The 25,021-nt window shown below is 35.9% G+C and overlaps 1 protein-coding gene across 3 annotated transcripts in view; it reads right to left on the bottom strand.

Moving 5' to 3' along the window:
• DPH6 (diphthamine biosynthesis 6) overlaps nucleotides 1-25,021 on the bottom strand; it is a 213,049-nt gene that overhangs the window by 104,040 nt on the left and 83,988 nt on the right. For all 3 annotated transcript variants that reach the window (XM_071214094.1, XM_071214093.1, XM_071214095.1), the window contains exons 4-5: nucleotides 6,335-6,408; nucleotides 3,128-3,246 (exon numbers count right to left, since the gene is read on the bottom strand). In XM_071214094.1, the coding sequence (XP_071070195.1) occupies nucleotides 3,128-3,246; nucleotides 6,335-6,408 (193 nt within the window). The remainder of the gene's footprint in view (nucleotides 1-3,127; nucleotides 3,247-6,334; nucleotides 6,409-25,021) is intronic.

Consider the following 25,021-nt stretch of genomic DNA (forward strand, 5'->3'; position numbering starts at 1 on the left):
CCCTCCCCACCCCCCTACCCCACTGCCGCATGGTCTCACAGTCTATTGTTTCAGTCTAAGCTGCCAAGTTTGAAAGTGGCACCAACTCCGAAATGAAGAGGATTGGGAGTTGTAATTGAGGGGGAGAGGGAGGAGCGCTAATGTAAGCAGGAAACTAGTGCCAAGTTTGAAACTGGTACCAACTACCAAGCTGCCGGAATGTAGAGAATGGGAGCAGTAACTAAGAGCAGGAATCCAAGTAAGTTAATTAGACCTCTCAGATAGGCTGAAACCTCTGAAGTACCCAACCAGTGGGGAACTGGGACGGGTCTGCACATTAAGCTTAGGATATAAATGTCATTCTATCTTGTTTGGTGCACTGGCCATTGTATTCATGTTGCACGCCCGTTCTTACAAGATTGTAAAGAAATTCTTTTCTTCACAACCGGATACATATTCATTCTCCTTCAGGTACAGTTTACTTTCTAATAGAATCGACAACTACACTGTGGTATATATATATAATGGAACACTACAAAACAGTAAGAATGAACTAAATATTGCTTCTTTCAATGATGCATATAATCTCATAAGCATAATATTGAGCCAAAGAAGGCAGATATAATAGAGAATATGCTGCATGATTCCAGTTGTATAAAATTCAAAAACAGGAAAAACTAATCCAAGGCTTTAGAGGTTGGGAGTGCTATTAACTTTGGAGAAGGCAAGCATTGACCAGGAGAGGACCTGAGGGGTAGCTTCTAGGGATTAGTAATGTTTTATAGATAGATTAGGTTGTTGATTACATAAGTATATTCACTTTGTGAAAATCCATAAAGTTATACGCTTAGGATTTGTGCACTTTTTTGTATTTTATGTTATACTTCAACAAAAGATTACTTAAAAAAAAAAACATGAGGCAATTATATTTACTGACATGGAAAAACTCTGTTGAGTAAAATAGGCAAGCTGTAGATCAATACAGAGAGTAAGATACTATTTACATAATATTTAAAAACCCACAAAACAATCATAGCATTTCTATATAAACATGTATATAGACAAAATAAAAATGATCTGAAAAGATCAGTTATCATTTTGGTGTGTATCTGTGAGAAAGGGAGTAGGATGGAGAGAGGGAGGACAGGAAATAAATGGAATCTTTTCTTTACCCATGAATACTGAATATTATATAACAAGAATGCTTTCATATAATACTCATAGAATTAAAAATGAGTATTTCTAAAGGACTGAGTTCTTCTTAAAATCCAATGAGCGAATGCTTTTTAAAAGAAGACTAAAATATAGTAAAAACTCCTTTAAACACCAAGCTATTAACGTGAAATTTTCACGAGTTCACTGATGTCTGCAAGATGCCAAAGTTATGTAATATAATTATCTGAAATATACATTTATATATATGTAGGGTCATGTAGAACTGATCCTTTCTATTATAAGGCCATTCCATCCCAGAAAATTCTACTGGCCCACTTCTTCCATAGAAAGGTCCTATTGTCTTATTTTTTCCTTAAAACCTTCCCTGAACATATCAAATGGGGGATGGGGGATAGAGGAAGCTTAGAGACCTATTGTAATAGTCAGCCAAAGGAGTGCTGATGCAAAATATCAGAAATCTGTTGGCTTTTATAAAGGATATTTATTTGAGGTAGAAGCTTACAGTTACCAGGCCATAAAGCATAAGTTCCCTCCCTTACCAAAATCTATTGCCACATGTTGGAGCAAGATGGCTGCCAACATCTGCCAGGGTTCAGGCTTTCTGGGTTCCTCTTTTCCAGGGGCTCATTTCTCTCCAGGCTCAGCTCCTCTATTTTCTCCACAAGGTCAGCTGCAGACTATGAGGTTCTCTAGATGTTGTCTCTCTCCACAAGGCTAGGTGTAGACTATCAGGTGACTGGATCTGTCTCTCTCTCCCTGGGGCTCGATTCTCTCAGCATAGCTCAGCTGCTCTGCTCCTCTGTCTGCTTACATCCAGGGCTCCAGCTCAAAACTCTCTTCTCTGCCGTGTAGTTTTCTTCACTACTAGTCCTCCTGACGTGGCCCAATCAAAGCCCTAATTATAATCTAATCACACTCAGGTACAGACCAGTTTACAAACATAATCCAATATCTATTTTTGGAATTCATAAATAATACCAAACTGCTATACCTATATTGCATCATTTATGTTTCTGTGTTTTTAAGAAAGAACATGTCACTCAATAAACCTTTAATACCATTTTTTAGACTCATTTTCATCCTTGCACACCTATAGGCAATCAACAAAAATCATGTGCTGTTATGTTAGAATATTGACACTTTTGTCATTGGGATTCTGTAGGCAAATTAAATCAGTTTTATACTTTATCCAAATGTTTAATACAGCTAGTAATCATTTCTAACCCTTACATAGACAAAGACACACATGCAAATGAAGGGAAATGGAATATCAATCGCACACTACTGTAACAGTGGCAGTAAGGCCAAACTCTACAGTTAAGCCTCTCCAAATCCACTTCATCCTTTGGTAGTGAAAGGGACAGTATATGTACCTTCCATTAGGTATCACAAGAACTGTATTACAGAACTATGCAATCTTAAAAATCCAAAACAGAAAGGGAGAGTAAAAGCAAGAGCATATGTTCTATAGATTCACAGAGCAACTCATATGACAAATGAACCTACAGCAAAAACTTCAATCATTGAGAGCTGCTGAGCAACCTTTTCTCAAAAATAAGAACATAACTCCCTCTCAATCTTTCTTTTTTTAATAGCCAAAGAGATCAATTGCAGGTTCTCTAAATAAAGCTTTCCAGTAAAGACCTCATCTCAGCTGGTACAGAAGAGAGTAGATTGTTGATTTTCAAGGAGAGCTATTAAAGGATTTGCACTCTTTTCCCTTCTTGTAATGCTGTTTAAGACTTGAATTTATCTATAAAGTTTGCCACAGCTTAAGACCTCATTATTTCAGAGATCAGCAAGGTAAACATTCTTAAATGAGGTAAATAATTTACGCTTTGGGAACTCTGAGGCTCCAGGGCATTTTCTATAATAGGTTCATGAAATAAATGTATTGGAGTGAAACTCTACGGTTTCTTGAAACCGGTTTCTTATAGAAACAGACAACTCCCTTGAAAGTCTGGTTACATACCAATAGCTGCTACTTTGATGATGATCGCCTGAAGGTTAGATGCTATCATCTCTCGGAGCAAATCTTTCTGGTTTCTCCTCCAAAGGTAAGCTAAAGGCTGGAGATTAAGCCTTTTACACCTATATAAGAAAAAGAAAAAAAAAATTGATGCTACCTTAATTTTCTATACTTGGATCCATGGCAACTACTTTGATTTTTAACACAATGCATCTCTCAAGAATTGTGGCAATTAAAATGCTTTTAAAAACATGTTTTGCATAATGAATTTTAAATATACAACATAAACATTTGATTTCACAGGCTATGCATAAACAGATAAAAGTGAAATCTCCAGGCAGATTAGTAATATTAATTTTAGCAAGACTTTTAAGTTTAAAAGTCTATGGAAAAGAGCTTCCAAATGCCAAGAGATGATGATTCTCATTTTTTAGCACTTTCTTGGGTATCAAAGGTATGAAGCATTTGCAAAATAGGTAAATAAATTTATCCTAATGAAATAACTATATATTGCTAAATTTACAATAGCTATGGTTATTGAAATAATTTTAATACACTGAATGGAAAGAAAATAATATAAAAAACTGCAATTTATTGAGAGCATAATATGTTGTAGGCATCTGTTGTAGGCAGATGTAAATCACGTGCAATTGATTTACATTCTTGGTGGAGGAGAAAGAGTATGAACTTTGGAGTCAAGACAAATCTGGGTTTGAAGCCTAATTCTGCTATTCAGTAGATGCATGGTTTTGGCAAAGTTATCTAAACTCTCCAAAACCTTATCCTAAATTTCCAAGTCCACCTATAGGGATAAAAATATTTCTTTTCAAAGTTCTTGGGAAGCTTAAAAGACTAGAGAATGAAGTCATCCTTTACTCTTCTTTTCCTCAATTTCACACCTAATCCAATCACTCCTCACTGACATCACTGCTAACATCCTGGTGTGAGCTACCACCATCTCACAAGTCAATATTCTCCTAACTTCTTTCCCTGCTTCCTTCCTTGCCTCTTTAAAGTCCATTTTCAATACACAGCAGCATGATTCTTTTAAAACTGTAACACAGATTGTGGATTTCATCTGTTTAAAACCTTCCACTGGCTATTGAATAAACCATGGGACTACCCATTAAATGACAAAGATCTGTAGACTAAATTCTCAGAGAAGATGACCTTAAACACATTGTCATTCAAAATGTGTTGAGAATAATATTATTATTTCCAAGGTATAACTTAGGGATATGAAGTCCATCTCCATCTGTAGATAAACTGTTCTCAAATGTAGGTAGACAGAATGTAAGGAACACTTTTTCAAAATACACATTTGACTTTGTCCCCCACTTTGACCTCTACCCTCCACTGTCCAGAGATTCTGATATATCCCCAAACTGTGAGATTCTCATAGCTCCCTTCACTTAACTATGCTCTACCCTGCTTTCCCTTCATTCACTTTTAAAATCCTTATTTTTTAAACAGTCAAATCCACTGTGGAATTAGGAAATAAATATAACAAAAAATAAAATTTAAGATGTCAAGTCAGTTGATAAACAAGTTTTTAACATGACAATCAATATGAATGTTTCTTTGCCAAGGATATAGAGCTATTACATAAATACAACCCTCAACTCACCTTCATTTACCCAATGAATGGTAAAAAATCAGGTATTTCCAGCTGAAGTTGCACTCAAGATTAATACTGCTAATATAATTATGTATAAAGTCTCTGTACAATATTTATCTTAATAATAAATTTTAAAAAGCCAAATTTATTCAGGTGGTGTTTTGCAAAGCCAACATTTAATAATCAATATTATTATTTGTCCTTATGATTTTAGAATGGATCAAGGATTGATATTTTGGTATTTGTAGATATAGAGTAAATGTTTTATTAGCACTACATCCTTAATGGAGGAGAGAGGAGTAAGATGGGGGAAAGAATTCTAAAAATTCCTTGAAAGTTGAATGGTTCTTTATAGACGTATTTCAACCAAATCAATATTTTTGGCAAGATCTGAGTTCTGTGGATCAAAGACAAGGAGATTCCTTCAATAAGTATGTGCCAGCTGGGCCCTGACCCTCAGCAGAGTTGCAACTCCTACTCTCTGGTTCACTGGACTTACCCAGGTGAGCTAACAGGGAGGTGAGAATGGTCACCTACCACAACAGGGAACCGTGAGTGCCTACAAGTCCAAGCAGGAGAATCACATCCATCAACCATATGGGATCTAAGCCTCCTCTCAAAATAGAGGTGAAGTGCACATCACCATCCCGGGGTCCACAGAATGGAGGAATAAAACATGGATTAGAGTGGAATTACTGGTATTCTACTATAGAACTATTGTGACCAGTAATGAAGAAATTGTAGCACTGACGTGGAGAAAAGTGGCCACGGCAGTTGCTGAGGGCAGGGAGAGGAAAGAATAGATGTGATGTGGGGGTATTTTCGGGACTTGGAGTTGTCCTAAATGATAGTGCAGGGATAGATGCAGGACATTATATATTCTGCCATAACCCACTGAATGTACTGGGGGAGTGTGTAAACTACAGTGTAAACTATTATCCATACAGTGCAACAGTGCTCCAAAATGTATTCACCAAATACAGTGAATGTACCACAATGATGAAAAAGGTTGTTGATGTGGGAGGAGTGGGGTGGGGTGGTGGGTGTGGGATATATGGGAACCTCTTATACTTTTAAATGTAATCTGTGATCTACGTAGCTTCAAAAAATACAATTAAAAAAATGATGGGGGTGGGGAGGTGGGGAGTGGGGTATATGGGAACAGCTTTTGTTTTTTAATGTAACGCTTTGTGATCTATTAACTTTAAAAAAGATAAATTAAGAAATAAAATTTAAAAAGTTTAAAAAAAATTTTTTTAATTAGTGTTTTTTTTCTATTACCTCCTGATATTTATTACAAGTGATGATGACTTAGATGACCAGGGTGCTATGTATCAAATATGGAGAGATTTAAGATAACACTTCTCACTTTTCAAATGTCTGTCTCAATTTTTATTATAGAAATTAATTTTTTCCTTATAATAAGAGTTTCCTCATGTATACTCTAAGGGCAAAAAAAAAGTACAATGTGAAATTTTAGTTATGGTAGAATATTACATCTGTTTTTTATTTGGATATAATTGTTTTTTCATTTATTCATATCCTTAAAATGCATGTATTTTAAAAATATAGGGAAATTAATATTCTCTTACACATTTTCTACTCGAACACGCTGATAGTCAGAAAGTATAGCACCTACTGATATTCCCTCTACTTCTTCTTTTTCCTGAAAATAAAAAAATATATATAATTTTAAAAATAAATAAGCATATGGCCATGCCATCATGTTCTGAAAATTATAAATGTACTATATCTTATCTAGGAAAGTACCTTGAAGCAGTGTGTTACTTGAAATATAATCAACATTCAGGAAAAATAAACACACATACACACATACACACATTCAAGTCATACCCTCAGATTTGGGGAAAATGGTTATTCTTTTTACTTAAAATCTCAAACAATTAAAGCTATTTTCTATAGAGAAAGCAGACTTTGGCAGCACTTCCAAAACATTTTCACCCTTAACGTATTTTTAAAGCCTTCATTATGAACGATAGAAATTTCTAAGAAATTTATATTCATGGACAACTTATTGCCAACTTAAGAGTAACTTTTTAAAAAATTAAGTAATGGCATAAGTAGATAAGTGAACATGATTTTTATTTGAATTTTAGCATCCAGGAAGCAGAGATGGTAGAGGTATTGCAGGGATAACAGTATAATAGAGTAGATAAGGAATTCTGTGATAGGAAGGAAACAATGAAGTATATCAACAGAGTTACAACTGAGAATATCCAGCCATGCATCCAGTAGTGTCCTACAGGGATGAGGACTAGTCTGCAGTATACTCTTAATGACCAGGAAGAGAATGTAAATTCAAGTGTGATCAAGTTTGTAGATGATACAAAGCTAGGATGAATTAAAAAAAAAGAAAATTAATCAAGCACATGGATGAATATGAACAACTTGGGGATTTGGAAAGACAGTTCTAAGATTTAATGTAAAGGAGTATGACAATACCCTTAGGAAAGAAAAACATACAATATAGGTATAAACTAGGGAAATATTATCTAGAAAATATATATGAAGTGACTGGGGGGTAAGTACTAGTAACAAACTGAGTAAAAGTTCTCTAAATAGGAGTAAAAGAAAATCTATCCCAGCATATGGAGGCATAGAAAACACTATTTCAAGCAGATGACTTCATTATTAATACTCCAGCCTTTCCAAACTTGGAAATCTCTCATCACTTTCATCATATCTACAAAGAAAAACAACTGTTTCAAATAAAAGTAATATTTCAAGAAATACTGATATAACCCTGTGTTTCCCAAAAGGATGCCATAATAAACAAAAATGCACAAACAGTAATCTCTCATGTCTTTAGAGATAAAGCTAATTTAAAATTTCTCCAAAATGACAAAGGAATAAATGCTCTGTAGCAGTTTGGCACTATTCATGAATTCTGAATATAGCTATTGGATTGTATTTGTAAACTGGTCTGGTCCTCTGGACATATTAGATTGTATTAAATTCAGAGATTTCAATTTTACTTGATTAAATTACGATGAGAGCTTTGATTCAGCCATGTCAGTAGGACATTGAGTCTCTGCCCCCTTGGTGGGTGGGGACTTACAGAAAAAAAACGGTATGGCAGAGGAGAGAGTGGAGTTTCGATCCTGGAGCCTCGGGAAGTAAACACACAGGAGAAGAACTCAGAGGAATAGAGATGGCTCCATAGATATGGCAGAAGTCCAGGGAAGAGAGACAAGCTGTTTGCCTGATAGTTTGCAGCTGCAGGAACCAGAGCCCTGGCAACTGCGCTCAGAGAGAAACTAACCCTGGGAGAGAGATAAGACTTGTCCCAGCCTCCAACTGATATCGAAAGAAGCTGGGACCACGGAGCCTCAAGAGGAAGAAGGAAGGCTGAACTCACACAGACATCACTTGTCATTTACGAAAGTACCTCTTATGGTACCTTGGACTCTTTAGGGCCTTGTAACTGTAAGCTTCTACCCCAAATAAATACCCTTTATAAATGTCAACAGATTTCTGGTACTTTGCATCAGCTGACTAATACATGCTCAGACTTCCCAAAACTAAATAACTCTTTTAATCAGATAAGGTTTCAAGGGAAAAACGATTTCCTTTGCTTTCCCATTTCAGCAACTTTGTGAGAACATTTGCTTTCTAGACTTTTTTTTCTCATAAAAGTCATTGTACTCATTAGCAACAGTCAAGGCAGAGTGTCCCTCATTAAATGAAAATATGGCATAGATCACAAGAGTAAATAGCCTTGTCAAAAGACCAAAATTTTAGTTATATTTCTATACCATCTTAAGTTCTGCCATAGGAAAATATGAAACTGTACTAAAAGAAAATACTGTGTTTAATTAGCTTTTTATATGTTGTGCTCAATATGCCTGCTAAAAATACTTCAATATGTGTTCATCAATTGTAACAAATGTACCACACTAATGAAAGATATGTTAATGGGGAAAAGTGTGAGGGGTTGAGGTATATGGGAAGCCCCTATATTTTCCATGTAACATTGATGTATTCTAAAGCTTCTTTAAAAAAATAAAGTATATATAATCTGCTAGATAGTCAAAGCAGATAAAACTATTTAGGCACATTAAATATGTTTGTACTCTAGAGAGTAAAGAGAAAGATGTGAGTGTTGTCAACATACATGAGAATTTGAAGCCACAGGAACAAAGATCCTCAAGAGAAAGGACACAGAATGAAAAGAGGGCTAAGTATAAGAACCTGAGTATATTATACCAACATTTAAGGAGAAGAAGAATTCAGTGAGGAACTGGAAAAGAGTGGTCAAAATAATAGCAGATACAACTAGGACAGAGTAAGTGTTAACACAAAGACAAAGAGAAGTTTGATGAAAAGGTTACGATAAAGTACTGTTACTGAATACCCAGTATATGACAAGATTTGTGCTAGGTACTTTACATATCTTATCTTGTTAACCCTCATAACAACCCAAAATACTATTACACTGATTTTATGTGAGAAAACATGATTAACCCATTCAAGTTGACACAACTGCTCAGTAGAATAGCCCAGATTTAAATTGAGGTTTGTATGTCTACTGTACATGTTCTTTCTTAAATACATGGCATCATATGCTGCAGGAAGTTCAAGACCGCTGGATTTTTAAAAAATATATTTTTATTAGAAAAGTTGTGAACTTACAAAACAATCATGCATATGTGTGCAATTCCCATACAACAGCCCTAGACAACACATCACATGGTTGTGGAACATTTGATTATGACATATCATCAGACTGTTACCACTAACGATGGTCTATAGCATACATTTGGTATTTTTCCATACCCCTCTATTATTAACACAGTACATCTTCGGCATTGATGGAAGAATATTACAGTATTGCTGCTAACTATAGTCCATAGGTTACATTAGTTGTATTTTTCCCATGCTTCTCTACATTCTTACCACCTTGCAATAGTGATGTCAAATGTACAAATATTTCTAGTTCATATAGGAAATACTTGCATTTTTACTATTAACCACACTTTTCATCCACCTCTGGATTCATTATGTTGTTATGCAACCCTAGATTATTCTCCAGCTTTTTTTCCATTGACATTTACACTGCTAGACTACCCTTTTCATCTACAATCCCATTTATAAACCAGCTTCTACTCACCATAATGGTGTTAAAATCAACTCTATCCATTTCCACACTTTTACAGTCAAGTTAATTAAAACTTCTACATATTAGGCATCAGTACTCCTTCACAGCCTTTCTCTTATCTCCTAATACCTATACTCTAGGTTTTACCTCCATGTGTTTATTCTTTATATTTAGTTCATATTAATGAGAACATGCAATATTTGTCCTTTTGTGTCTGGCTTATTTCACTTAGCATAATGTCTTCAAGGTTCATCCATATTATCATAAGTGTCCCAATTTCATTTCTTCTTCCAGCAGCATAGTATTCCATTGTATGCATATACCATTGTATGCATAGTATTCCATTGTATGCATATACCAAATATATGTGGTATATGTCCATCTATTGAAAGGCATGGGTTGTTTCCACTTTTGGCAATTATGAATAACGCCGCTATGAACATCAGTGTGCAGATGTCTGTGTCCATCACAGTTTCCAGTTCTTCTGGATATATTCTTAGTAGAGGAATTGCTGGATCATATGGCAGTTCTATTTATATATTTAGGTCCCTGAGGAACCGCCAAACTGTCTTCCACATAGGCTGCACCATTTACATTCCCACCAACAGTGAAGGAGTGTTCCTATTTCTCACATCCTCTCCAGCACATACTGTTTTCTGGTTTTTTTTTTAATAATGGCCATTGTAAGCTGGGTGAGATAATATCTCATGGTCATTTTGACTTGCATTTCCCAATTAACCGCTGATAATGAACATATTTTCATGTGTTTTTTGGCCATTTGTATTTCCTCTTTGGAGAAATGTCTAAGCCTTTCGCCCATTTTTAAATTGGATTGATTGCTCTTTTATTGTTGAGTTGTATGAACTCTTTATATAGTAAGTAAATCAAACTCCTATTAGATATGTAATTTCCAAATATTTTCTCCCATTGATTGAGCTGCCTTTTCACCTTCTTGACAAAGTTCTTTGAATCACAAAACTGTTTAAGTTTGAGGAGGTCCCATTTATCCATGTTTTCTTTCATTGCTCATGCTTTTGGTGCAAGGTTTAAGAATCCACCACCTACATTGTGATGTCTTAAAGATGTTTCACTACATTTTCTTCTAGGAGCTTTATGGTTCTAGCTTTTATATTTAAGTCTTTGATCCATTTTGAATTAATTTTTGTAAAATGTGTGAGCTACAAGTCCTTTTTTCTTTTTTTTGGACATGGATATCCAGTTCTCCCACCCCCATTTAGTGAATAGACTATTCTGCCCCAGCTGGGTGGGTTTGGCAGCCTTGTCAAAAATCACTTGACCGTACATGTGAGAGTCTGTTTCTGAACCATCCATTCGGTTCCATTGGTCTATGTGTCTACCTTTATGTCAGTACCTTGCTATTTCTTTACCACTGTAACTAGGTAACATGATTTAAAGTCCGGAAGTGAGAGTCCTCCAACTTCATTCTTCCTTTTTTAAGATGTTTTTGGATACTTGGGGGCCCTTACCCTTCCAAATAAATTTGATAATTGTGTTTTCCATTTCTTTAGAAAATGCTGCTGTAATTTTTATAGAGACTGCATTGACTCTATTACCAATTTGGGTAGAATTGACATCTTAACAATATTAAGTCTTCAAATCCATGAGCACAGAATGTTCTTCCATTTTTTTAGTGTTTTTTAAAATTTCCTTTAGCAATGTATTGTAGTTTTCTGACTACAGGTGCGTTATGTCTGTGGTTAATTTTATTCCTGAATATTTGATTCTTTTAGTTGCTATTGCAAATGGAATATTTTTCCGGACTCCTTCCTTAGATTGTGCATTACTAGTGTACAGAAACACAACTGATTTTTGTATGTTAATCTTGTACCTGCCACTCTGCTGAAATCATTTATTAGTTTTAGCAGCTTTGTTGTATATTTTTGGGAATTTCAAAGTATAGGATCATATCATCTGTGAACAGCCTAAGTTTTACTTCTTACTTTTCAATTTGGATGTCTTATTTCTTTTTCTTGGCTGATTTCTCTAGATAAAACCTCTAGCACTATATTGAACAAAAGTGGTGAAATTGGGCATCCTTGTCTTATTCCCAATCTCAACAGGAAAGCTTTCAGTATTTCAACACTGAGAGCATCAGCTGTGGGTTTTTCATATATGGCCTTAACCATGTTGAGAAAATATCCTTCGTTTCCTATTTTTTGTAGTATTTTTATCGAAAAGGGTGCTATATTTTGTCAAATGTCTTTTCTACATCTACTGATAAGATCATGTTATTTTTCTTTGATTTATTAATGTGGTATATCATGCTGATTGATTTTCTTGTGTTGAACCACCCTTGCAAGCCTGGTATAAAACCCACTTGATCATGATTGAAAATTCTTTTAGTTGTTGTTGGGTTTTATTAGAGTGTATTTTGTTGAGGACTTTTACATCCATATTTATTAGAGAAATGAGTCTGTAATTTTATTTTTTTTGTAATATCTCTATCTGGCTTTGGTAGTAGAGTGATATTGGCTTCATAGAATGAGATTGGTAGCTTTCCTTCTTATTGGATTTTTTGGAAGAATTTGAGTAAGACTGGTATTAAATCTTCTTTGAATGACTGATAGAACTCACTGATGAAACCATCTGGTCCTGGGGCTTTTCAATTTGGAGAGTTGTTTGATGATTGTTTCAATCTCTACACTTGTAATTGGTTTGTTGAGGTGTTTTATTTCTTTTAGGGTCAATGTAGGTTGTTGGTACATTTCCAGGAATTTCTCCATTTCATGTATATTGTCTAGTTGGGTGGCATATAGTTATTCATTGTATCCTCTTATGATCTCTTTTATTTCTGTGGTATCAGTGGTAATTTCCCTGGTTTCATTTTTTATTTTATTTATTTGCATCTTTTTTTGTCAGTCTAGTTAAGGGTTTCTTAATTTTGTTAATCTTCTCGAAAAATGAACTCCTGGTTTTGTTAATTCCATTGTTTTTTTTTTTCAATTTCATTTATTTCTGCTCTGATCTTTACTATTTCTTTCCTTCTGCATGCTTTAGGATAGTTTTCTGTTCTTTTGCTAGTTCCTCCAGCTGTGCAGTTAAGTCATTGATTTTACTTTTTCTTTTTTAATGTAAGCATTAGGGACTATAAATTTCCCTCTCAGCACTGCCTTTGCTGCATCCATAGTTTCTGATACGTTGTGTTCTCATTTTCATTTCTCTCGAGATATGTATTGATTTCTCTCACAATTTCTTCTCTGATCCACTGATTATTTAAGAGTGTGCATTTAATCTACATATAGGGAAGCAGATTTGGCCCAATGGATAGGGCATCTGCCTACCACATGGGAGGTCCGCATTTCAAACCCCGGGCCTCCTTGACCTGTGTGGAGCTGGCCCTTGCACAGTGCTGATGCGCGCAAGGAGTGCCCTGCCATGCAGGGGTGTCCCCCGCATAGGGGAGCCCCACACGCAAGGAGTGCGCCCCGTAAGGAGAGCGGCCCAGCACAAAAGAAAGTGTAGCCTGCCTAAGAATGGCACTGCACACACAGAGAGCTGACACAAGGTGATGCAGCAAAAAGAAACACAGATTCCTGGTGCCGCTGATAGGGATGGAAGCAGTCATGGAGGAATGCACAGCGAACAGATACAGACAGCAGACAACTTGGGGGGTGGGGGGAAGGGGAGAGAAATTAAAAAAAAAAAACTACATATATTTGTGAATTGTTCCATTTTCTGCCTGTGGTTGATTTCTAATTTAATTCCATTATGATGAGAGAAAGTGCATGGTATAATTTCAATTTTATTGGATTTACTGAGATCTGCTTTGTGGCCCAACATATGGTCTATCCTGGAGAAAGATTCATGAGCACCTGAGAAGAATGTATATCCTGCTGTTCTGGAATTCAATGTTCTGTATATGTATATTAGGTTTAGTTCATTTATTCTAGTATTCAATTGCTCTGCGTTTCTGTATTGATCCTCTGCCCAGATGTTCTATCCAATGCTGAGAGTGGGATTTTGAAGTCTCCAAGTATTATTGTAGAGATGTATATTATTCCCTTCAGTTTTGCTAGTGTTTGCCTCATGTATCTTGGGGCTTCCTGGTTAGGTACATATACATTTATGATTGATATTTCTTCTAGATGAATCATCCCTTTGCTTAACATGTAATGTCCTCTCTTATCTATAGTAATAGTTTTGCTTTTTTAAAATAGTATCTCATTCATACATGAACATGCATAAACAATAAATGCATAGTAAAGATTGTGAAATTACAAAATAAACTTACATAACATCAAACAGGGATCTCATATATCACCCCTCCACCAACATTTTGCATTGTTGTGAAACATTTGTTACAAACTATGCATGAGCATCATCAAAATATTACTAACTATAGCCCCTATCTTACATTTAGTGTATTTTTCCCCCAACTCACTCAATTTTTAAAAAATATATTTTTATTACAGAGGTTGTAAACTTGCAAAACAACCATACACATGTGTAGAATTCCTATATAACACCGCTTCACCAACACCCCACACCGTGGTGGAACATTTGTTACAGATTATGACACAATATCATCAGACTATTACCACTAACCATGGTCCTTTATTGATCCTCTATTCAGATGTTCTATCCAATGCTGAGAGTTACGTATTGAAGTCTCCAACTATTATTGTTTTATTATAGAGGCATCTATTTCTCCCTTCAGTTTTGCCAATGTTTGCCTCATGTAATTTGGGGCATCCTGGTTAGAATACAGATGTCCAAGTATCCAGTCTGTGAGGACAAAAAAAAACCTGCAGATGCCCAGAAAGGCTGAATAAACACTAGCCCTCTTCTATTCTATGGGGGGACTGGTAGGGATGGAATCAAAGGCACTCAAAAAACCAGTCCGTGCAGGTCAAAAGCACCTCCAGTTGCCCAGAGTGGCCAAGGAAACAGCTCCCCTACTATCCTACAGGACGGGGATAGAGCCACAGATAACAGAGTATCCAGTCTGTGTGGGCCAAAAGTGCCTGCAGTTGCTCAGAAGTTCCCCTCCTATCCTACCGGGGATGGGGGTGGAGCCACAGGCACCCAATGGTCCAGTCCGTGCAGCCTTAAGGTGCCTACCATTGCCCGTAGAGGCTGAGGAAACAGCTCCCTCCTATCCTGTTGGGGGGCAGGAAGAGAGCCACAGGTATCCGACTACACAATCTGTGTGGGATGAAAGTGCCTGTAGTTCCCCAAAGATGTTGAAGAAACACCATCCTCTCTTAATCCTGAGGGGTGGGGTGGAATGGAATTAAAGGTGATAAACAAACCAGTCTGTGTGGGCCAAAAGCACTTGCAATTATCCAGACAGCCTGAAGAGACACCATCATCTTGTCCTGTCAGGGGGGTGGGTGTGGAGCCACCGATGCCCAACAGTCCAGTTTGTGCAGACCAAAAGTGCATGCAGTTGCCCAGAGAGGCTGAGGAAAACACTATCCCCTCTATCCTATTTAGGGTGTGGAGGTAGAGCCCTAGAAGCTTACCTCCTAGGTGAAAAAAGCACCTGCAGAAGTCCTAGGTGCTGACCTCCTAGGGCAGTTGCCCAGAGAGGTCACAGAAACATATTCTCCTCCTATCCTACTGGGGGTAAAGATGGAGTCCAGGTGTCCAGCTATCCAGTCTGTGCTAGTGAAAAATGCCTGCAGTTGCCTGCAAGGCTGGTGGAGGTATCCCAGGTTCCTCCCTGCTAAAAGTGGGGCTGGAGCCTAGGCTAAGGTTACAATCCTATCTGAGTGGAAAAAAGCTGGTCCCTATTGTCACTGTGATTTTCAGTCAGCCCCACTTCCCCTCATGCTGGGAGTGGAGTTAAAGTGGTGGTTACCAGCTTCTTTCCAACAGGTTCAAACTTTAGCTGTTCTTAGGATGATATTTTAGCCAGCTGAATTTACTAATTAGTAGTTGAAGTCAGTACCTGACTGTCTCTTACTTCCCCATTTTTGGGAAATGGAGCTTCCAACTCCAGCCACGGAATAGCTCCTGAGGCATCTTATGCCCCCTGTGGAGGATGGGCACTGGTTTCTGCAGCATGAAGTGCTCTACTCACGAATCTTCACTGCAGATGGGCAGTCTCCTTCCATTCTTTCAAGAATGTTGCAGGATGCTCTTCTGGTCGCCTGGGCCCCCAAACAGGTGCTTTAGATAGCTCTGGGTAATGACTAACTGCCTGTAGGATCATCTGATTCTTGGAGCTGTCATCTTGCCCCTCCAAACCACTGGATTTTTCAGTGAGGAGGGTGTTTATGACTATTGAGAGGGAAGCTGCAGTTATGATTGACAGAAGCAAAAATAAAACATTTGAAGGATAAAGATAAAAATTATTGTCAAATTCTCTGAAAAATTAATGTCAGGCCTTCAGTGAAATAAATATGATTAACCATACAATAAATATCTACTACTAAATTCAATGAAATTCAGATAATTTGGATGGTTGAATACAGTTAAAATAATATTCCTAGGTGACCAAAAGCTAAATCAAGCAGTTAAGACCAAAAGGAGAAACAATAAAAAGAAAAAATAATAATGTCAGTTACAAAGAAGTTAGAGACAAAGACTGGACCCTACATAGCTTAGGCATATATCTAAACCACAGAGGCTCTCAGACACAAGTGAAAACATATCGGTTAGGCCATTATCACTGTCAAAGATGAATGTATAAGTTCAATTCAGGAAATAATAAGTAGCATCACTGACTGCTAGAAAGAGCAGTACACAATGTCATTAAACATTTATATTAGTTATTGCTCTCAACAATGCTTGGAGGTAGATTACCATTATCTTCTTCCTTTTATAACTAAGGGATGCTAAAAGATTCTTATAAAGTCAGCTATTACTAGACTAAAAAGGCAGACATCACAAGTCCTTTTGCTGCTTAGAACATTTTTCCCCCTATCTTTGTCAACATGAAACGCACCTACAAGATTGCTGGGAAGACAGTCTAGGCTGTAATCAGACCAACACTGCCAATCATAAAAACAAGGCACATGCAAAAGCAAACACGTATACATACTAACAAACTGGCTTAAGAAATCAAGGGATGAATACAAGTGAACAACTATGCTTTGGAGAAGACATTTTTAATTAATGTAGAAGAAAAGCCACAGCAATCTCAAAGTTTCTCCACTAAGGCCGAGAAGCACAGGGTAGGGAACAAATTTATGCAAAACTGGAGTGCACACAAATGCATTTATAAATAAATCTAGGCTAGAAATGCTAAGTAATCATTGCTTTACTTTTTTCTAGAAAGTAAAAGACAAAGCCTTCTTCTGGAAGAATACACAGCACACTGTTAGCATGATGATTTACCCTGGAGAGCAGGCTTCAGTAGAGAATGATAGGAAGATGTAGGGATATCTACTTTTTACTTTATATACCCTTGAACTTTTTAATTTTTTTAAAAAACAGTAACACATATTAGAAAACTTCTGAAAATTTATACTGAAAGTGGGAAAAAGGAGATAGGATTCTTAAACTGGATATTCGTTCTACATAGAAGCTATATTTCTCCCTTAATGTTCCAGTATTTGAACATCCTAGGTAAAACATTTCTGATTTCTGAAATAAGTCACAGCATAAAAGTTGAATAATAATAAAGATTTCAATCAGTATGTTTCTGGAAAAAAGGACAGGAACTAGAAGAGGACTTCAGGCTTAGAAACTTGAGAATAGTCATAAAAATACAAATATCTTTCCCTGGAAAGATTCTGATGACTGTCAAACACTACATCAATATGTAGCTCCACTGTATTAGTTTTAGTAAACAGGGAGGAAAAAAAAGCATGCATGTTGTATCTACCAAAAGCTGCTGCACTGAGAAGGGGGAAGAGAACAGAACTCAAGACAGAGGAAATAATTTTAGAAAAAAATAGCCACTGGGGAGGCAAAAAAGGTGTTTTAGAAACCACCTTATGTTCAAAATAGAATTCAAAGAAAAAAAAAACGAAATGAAATGAAACAAGATGAAAAGAATATAGTCTGAAGAGAAAGGCAGGCAAAAATAGCAAGAGTACTAGATTTTTAAAAGAAATATAAGGGAAAACACAATGATAAAAAATAAATTTGGTATGAAATGTAGTAAAGATTCAGAATCTATTAAAACAAAAATAAACTAGCATGGTAGAAGACCCAATGATGACACTTAACTTATAACAAAGAAGAAGAAATAAAGATGAAAAGAGATAAAACAAGGTATATGGGAGAAAGAACATAATTGCAATTGTAATTGGTGGTGCTGAAGAAGAGAAAAGAACCAGTGAAATACAATCAATCAAAGTTGTATTAAGAGAAAATGTTGCTAGAAGAAAGATGTGAGTCAGAACAATGAAAGAGATAATGGGGAACTAGTTAAATAAATGAAGGACCATCTGGTGGACATATGCCCCAAGGATGTATTTTAAAGACAAAGATTAACTTTGAGGAAATATAGTTGTTAAATGTTTGCAAATCTTCACTCCCTAAAACTAAGGCAATGAGGGGGACAAAAAAGAAACCTAAAATCAAAGGAGAGTAACAGGGAGGAGCCTTTTTTACACAGCTGTCTGAACACAATAAAATTGGGATAAAAAAAGAAAGAAACCTTGGGAATCAAACCAAAAGCCCCTTCTTTAAGAGGTCAGTGCATGTTTGTGATAAATAAATGCAGAAAAGTCGAAGAAGCTCTCTATTATCTCCCAACTTTAATAGGCAAGGATCAGACATATTCTGAAGTTGTTATAATTAAAACAGTGCGGTATGGGCCCAGAGATAGTCAGGTAAATGGAACAGAACAGAATATACAAAGAAGACCTACAGCTGTACAGAAATGCAGTATATTATGATAAAGCTGGCAGTTCAAATTGGTGGGAAAGGATACTTTATACTACAAATGATATTAATAATTTGCGAACTAGTTAGATAAAAATTTAGATCCTTAGTTCTAGGATTTAAATGTAAAAATAAATAAAAGCATAACCACCCTCTTGGGAAGAACATTCTAAACCTTTGGAAAACAAATAAAATAAAAGCCTGAAAGATTTTATAAGGAATCATTAAATTCGTCAACCTAACTACATCTAAACCCATAGTCTCTGCCTCCCCCCATGAAATGGGAAAACTCACCTTGCTCTTACAAGTTCCTATGCACTGGATCAATCCCTCTGGTAGCTTAGGGGCTACCCCCCCCCCCCCTTTTTTTTTTCTCTGCATCATCAATTTTTACTTCTTCTGGGTCATGTTCATTAGTATATAAATACTATATACAGCTGTAATAGCTGCCATAAATCTTATGTTTCCCTCCAGGTACCACTATTTCCCTCCATTAAACTAACACTCTTCAAAAGTTTTAATTTGTATTTCTTTTCTTCATTTCTTCATCATCTAGTCTCCCTTAAACCCACTCCAGTCAAGTTTTCATCCTTACCACTTTAATAAAACCTCTTGTCATGTTCACCAGTGACCACTAAGTTTACCAAATTCAAAGGTCAATTCTCCATCCTTATCTTACTTGATTTTATTCCCCCTACCTCAATCACTAATGTTCATTCTCCGTTGCTGGCTCCTTGTCCTTTTCATGACTTCTAAAAATTAAAGTACCTAGAGCTCAGCCCTTGGCCCTCTTCCCTTCCCAAGCTACATTCATTAATCAGTGAGCTCTATTATCTTTAAGTTAATAACTTCAGTCTCTCCCCTGAAATGCAGAATCCAAATGTCTGCTCAACATGTACATCTGGATGTCTACTAGGTATTGCAAACTTAGAATAAAAACTCAGGATTCAGATATATACACTCATCCCACCCAAACCAGATAGTTTCATGTTGCTCCTCATCCTAGAAAATGATACCATATCCAATTACTCAGGCCAAAAACTTTAGAGTCATTACTGATTTCTCTTTCCCTTAAAACCTACTTACAATCAAGCAGTAGTTTTATTTGCTTCACATACCAAAAATATCCAGAATTCAACCACTTCTCATTGCCTCCATCATTATCACTCTAGTCTAACAACCACCATCTCTCAATTAGACTATTGAAATAGTTTCCTAATAGTCACCCTAAATCTACTCTTCCAAACTACTATTCTATTCTCCAAAGAGCAACTAGATTGATCTTTTAAAATATAAACCAGAGCATGTTCAAAACCCTCCAGTGGCTTCCTATCCAACTTATCAGTAAAATCCAAGCTCTTTGCTGATAGTCTACAAGGTTCTATGTGACCTGGAGCCTACCAATTTCTTTGACATCATTCCCTATTATTCTCCTCCTGGTACCCTTCACTGATCCACACTGGACCTATTGCTGTTCTTCAAACATCTGAATTCATTCTCGGTTCACCTTTCCCACTGTGTGTAATACAAGTCAACTGGACATTTACACTGTTTGTTTTTGTTCCCTTACTTTTTTTCAAGTCTCTGCTCCAGAATCTCAGAGAGGTTTTTCTGACATCTCTTTAAAATAGTCCTCCTGCTCTTTACCGTCACTCTTTATTTCCTTGACCTTATTTTCTTCAAAGCACTACCTGAAATTACATCATATATTTATTTACTTTTTAAAAACATGTCTGTCTTCAGTTCCTTGAGCGCAGGGACTTGGTCTTATTCCCCCTGTAGTTGTGACCCTAGAAAAGGATCTGGGACAAGGAGGCTTGAATAAATATTTAAAATTGAATGAAACTGATTGCATGAAATTATAGTATTTCTATATATCAATGATCATCCAAAACAAAGGCAATAAGTAAAATAAAGAGGAAAAAATAATTTTGTAACATATATGACAAAGGGTTAGCAAGTATCTTTTTCTTTCATATTAATAAGGAAAAGGTTAACATAACAATAGTCAAAATAGGAAAAAGGCCATTAATAGGTATTTTTCAGAAGAATAAATACGAATGACTAAATTCGACAACTCAGAAAAATAAAAGCAAAAAAGGCTACATTTACATACCTTTGCCAAACAAACATATACGTTTTTGTGTATATTAAATTTAATAACAAAGTTGATGATGGTATGGGGAATCGCATATTTTCAACCACAACTAATGGGATTGTTACTAGGGAAGCCTTTCTGAGAAGCAATTTTGTAATATGTATCAAAAGCCTTTATTATGTTTATTCTCTTAGATCCACTAATTCATATTTCATTTCCAGAAATTTCGTCTAAAAATAATTGTACATATGTATAAGAATAGTCATCACATTTTTATTTTGTATATATAAATATATATGAAAAGTTGGAAAATCTTAAAATTCAAATAATATGAGTGGGTTGAATAAAGAAGAGAGAAATCAAAGTAACCATTAGGAACCGTATTTTCCAAGGATATTTAGTATGAGGAAATACTTATGACACAGGGCTAAGTGAAAAAACGTCCACAGATTTATATTAAAATATGAATTTTTAAAAAATATCCATAAGCATAGAAAGAAGACTAGAAATGGACCAAATTCTAATAATGTATATTTCTGGATGATAGTATTTCATTTTTGCAATTTTATTTATGATTTTATATTTTCTCAAATGTTTTTATAAGACATATATTGCTTTCTTAATTGGGGGAAGTTATTAAAAATACATCAGTGCGCACACACACACACACACACATATATATATATATTCATTTTCGCCAATGCGCTGGTAAAATGACAGGCAAAATAATCCATGCACTTATTAAACAAAAATTTTAAAAGGCCACTGTGTGCCAGGACCCATACGAGGAAGGGGAAAATGAATTTTTTAAAATAGCACAGTCACTAACCTTAAGAAATTAAAATCTAGGGGTGAGGGGTATGAGGGTATGGACATGTAAACAAATAAGTGAAATAAGTCTACAAAGACATAGAGAATATTAGGCCACAAAGGAGGAATTTATGCCTGCGGGATAACATCTGAAAATACTTATTTTGTTTAAATTATTCTTCAACCACTAATAAGCCAGAAATTATGTGCTCTTGCCCTTCCTGACTAAAAGAATATATACGCACAATAGGTAAGAGCTTCTCCTATGGTCTCCCTAGATCCTCCTTAAAATAGCATCTATGTACAAAAACCAGCAATTCCCCCTCCTCCCCAAAAAACAAATATGGTCCTAAAAAGAAATAAATATAATTCATCAGCCAACAAATCTACACAATTCTTAATTGTAGATCTCCATTTGGTAGCTGATTATATGTTCAAATCTTCCATATTTAACAGTCAATCAACAAGAGCCTATATGCCATTAATCTTACTCTAATCACCAAAAGAAGTATGAACATGAATGTCCCATAAGAGCTTATAACGTAGTCCCTAAAGACTTACTAATGATCACTGCTAAAACCAATATACTATAGTAGCAGGAAGATACATACAAGGACATTTCTACTATGAAATATACCTGATGCAGTATTCCCATTCATATGCAAAACTCAACCATATTATCTGGTAACAGTGATAATAAAAAAAGTTTAGAAGAGTTGAAAGGTAGAAATCTAGACCCAAATTAACTCTATTCACTCAGTTTTCACTTGCCTTAATACTGAAAGGTTGGTTCACAAAGACAAGTAAATTGAAAATAAGCTGTCCAGTTTTACAAATGAAAAGTAGGCCTACTTATTTTAAAGATGAGAAGATATGTAGCCAGCATTTATTGGGAATATTATTTTCTTTGAAAAATGTCTCAGGTACCCGTATTATTCTGTAAATGAGTTCCTGCCTGTTGAGAAAAAATATGATCAGCTGAATGTAAAGTGTTTTTCATCTGAAAAGCATTCTAACATTTTTAATACGAAGCATTCATTAAAGATGCACACTTGCATTATAGATTTAGCTCTGAGTGGCAATATTTGGACTTCTGGCAACATGACATTTAATTATTAAATAGGAAACATTTGTGAATGCCAACAATGTTCCAGGGGCTGGATAACCAAACAAGAAATGTATACGGCTAGTGAAACACTAGATGCTTTTCCTTAAACTTTTTAATTCTTCATTTTGGTAGAATCACACAAGTCCAGACTAATAAAAATAACCAAAGAAATGAATAGTATTTTGTATGAAATACTTATGAAAGTGACACTTAGAATTTCTAAGTGGTATATTTAGGCATCTGATTAAAACTTTGACTCATTAAAAAGGCTTTTTGTTCTTCTTAGCATCATTAATCTAAAAGATTTCCAAAATGGGAAATGATCACCATCTGGAGTTCTCCCATTAAACAGTGAGCTCATGACAGTGTATTAGGTCACTAGTCTGTAGCATTACTATCACACTTTCTAGGCTGTTTTCTCAATTAAGCAGGAAAAAAAAGTTGTTTAGGCTGAAAATTAAATGACAAAGAAATGGCAGAAGATCATAGTCATTTGTAAGTTATTTCCACTTAAAACTAACAACGTATTATTTTACATTTGAGTCTCCATCTGAATTGAAATAGTGTGAAGACATCCCAGACAAATGCAAGCTACAGAATTATAGAATTACAGTTGCTTTTTCCTTGAGCTTTCCAAGAACAACCTTCTCGTTAAAAGGAAAAGTGATGAAGCAGATGGAGCTTAAATGGTTGAGCACCTGCTTCTCACATAACAAGGTCCCAGGTTCAATCCCTAATACCTCCTAAAAACAAAACCAACAAGCGCACAAATGAAAAACTCAACTTGGAGCAGCCAGTGTAGCTCAGCAGTTGAGCACCAGCTTCCCACACACATATGAGGTCCTGGGTTCAATCCCCAGCTCCAGTACCTAAAAAAAAAAAAAAATTAAAAAAAAAAAAAAGATAAAGTGAAATTTCGAAGACTTCTATAAAACTCTAATAAAAATATAAAATAAAGGATTAAATTGTTCAATCTTTGTTGGGAAAATAAAGCAGAACACAGGAAGTGTTCATGTCTAACTAAGCAACCCAGTTTGATAGCAAGTATTTCATCTGCTTAAAACTACATTTTGAACTCATTTTCCATGCCCTAAGGAAAACTCCTTTTGATTAGTTTAATAACTTTTGAAATGTAACTTGTATAAATGGGTATAAAGGATTCTAAAATTTACACTTAAACCACTACTACACCAAGAAAAAGCAATTGATGTAAAATTCCATTTGTAATAGTAGGAGCACATAGAAACATACATATATAAACAGTCCCCACAATTAATAAAACTTCACCCTATTTCAACATTCACTCACTTAACCTGAATTTATCAAATAGATTATTTGCAAGGCACTGTGCTTATCACTTTACATATATTATATCTTTTGATCATTCTAACAAACTTGCAAGGGAACTTTTATTATCATAGTTTTACGTTAGAAAAACTGAGTCCAAGAAAGGTTATGTGACTTGTCTAGGATAACTCAGGTATAAGTGAAAGAGGTAGAATTAAAAGCTAGATGAAAAAGCTATGCTTGTAACCATCATTGTGCTGACTATCTAACTTGAAGAAGCCTCACAGTACTTTCTCAATGTAGTTAGCTAAACGCTTTGTCTGCTCAAAACCATCCAATGGTCACATCTCGCTCAAATTAAGACAGATCCCACATTACCTCTGTAATCTCATCCTTTACAATTCTCCTCACTCACACCATTGTAGGAGCAAGGAAACCTCTAGGGTGGGGCAGGTAGTGGTGGGGAAGGGCTAAAGCTTGCACTGAGTCATGAAGGACCAGACCCATCTTGAGGGACCAAACCTATTATCCCAACAGGCAGGTTTATCAAGGGTTGTGGGGCAAGGAACAGAAAAAGCAAAAGAGGAGGAGGGAAAATCTAGTAAGATGGGTGTAGAGGATAAGACTGGTAGGAAAGGGGGCAGTTAGCAGAAGATAAGACTAAAAGGCTAGGCAGAAGCCACAGCACGAATAGTATTCTTTATAGGGCTAGTAAAGAATTTAGGAAGGCAGGAAGGAGGGAGGGAGGGAAGGAGTGAAGGAAGGTGGGAAGGAATGAAGGAAGGAAGGAAGGAGGCAGGAGGGAAACAGGAAGGACAGAAGGAGAAAAGAGAAAGGGGAGTGAGGGAAAGAGAGAGAAGGGCAAGAGGGGAAAGGAAAGAAGAAAAGCAAGGGAGGGAAAAAAGGAGGTCAACAGAAAGATTTAGAAGCATGATAACATATTCACTGAATTTATATTTTTAAAAGATTATTTAAGGATATTGATCAGAAAAGTCTAAATTTAGGAGCAGAACAATGAGTAAGGAGAACCCTAAAGAAATCTAAGCAATGATGAA

This window comes from Dasypus novemcinctus, chromosome 3, assembly GCF_030445035.2.
Source record: "Dasypus novemcinctus isolate mDasNov1 chromosome 3, mDasNov1.1.hap2, whole genome shotgun sequence".
Taxonomy (NCBI): domain Eukaryota; kingdom Metazoa; phylum Chordata; class Mammalia; order Cingulata; family Dasypodidae; genus Dasypus; species Dasypus novemcinctus.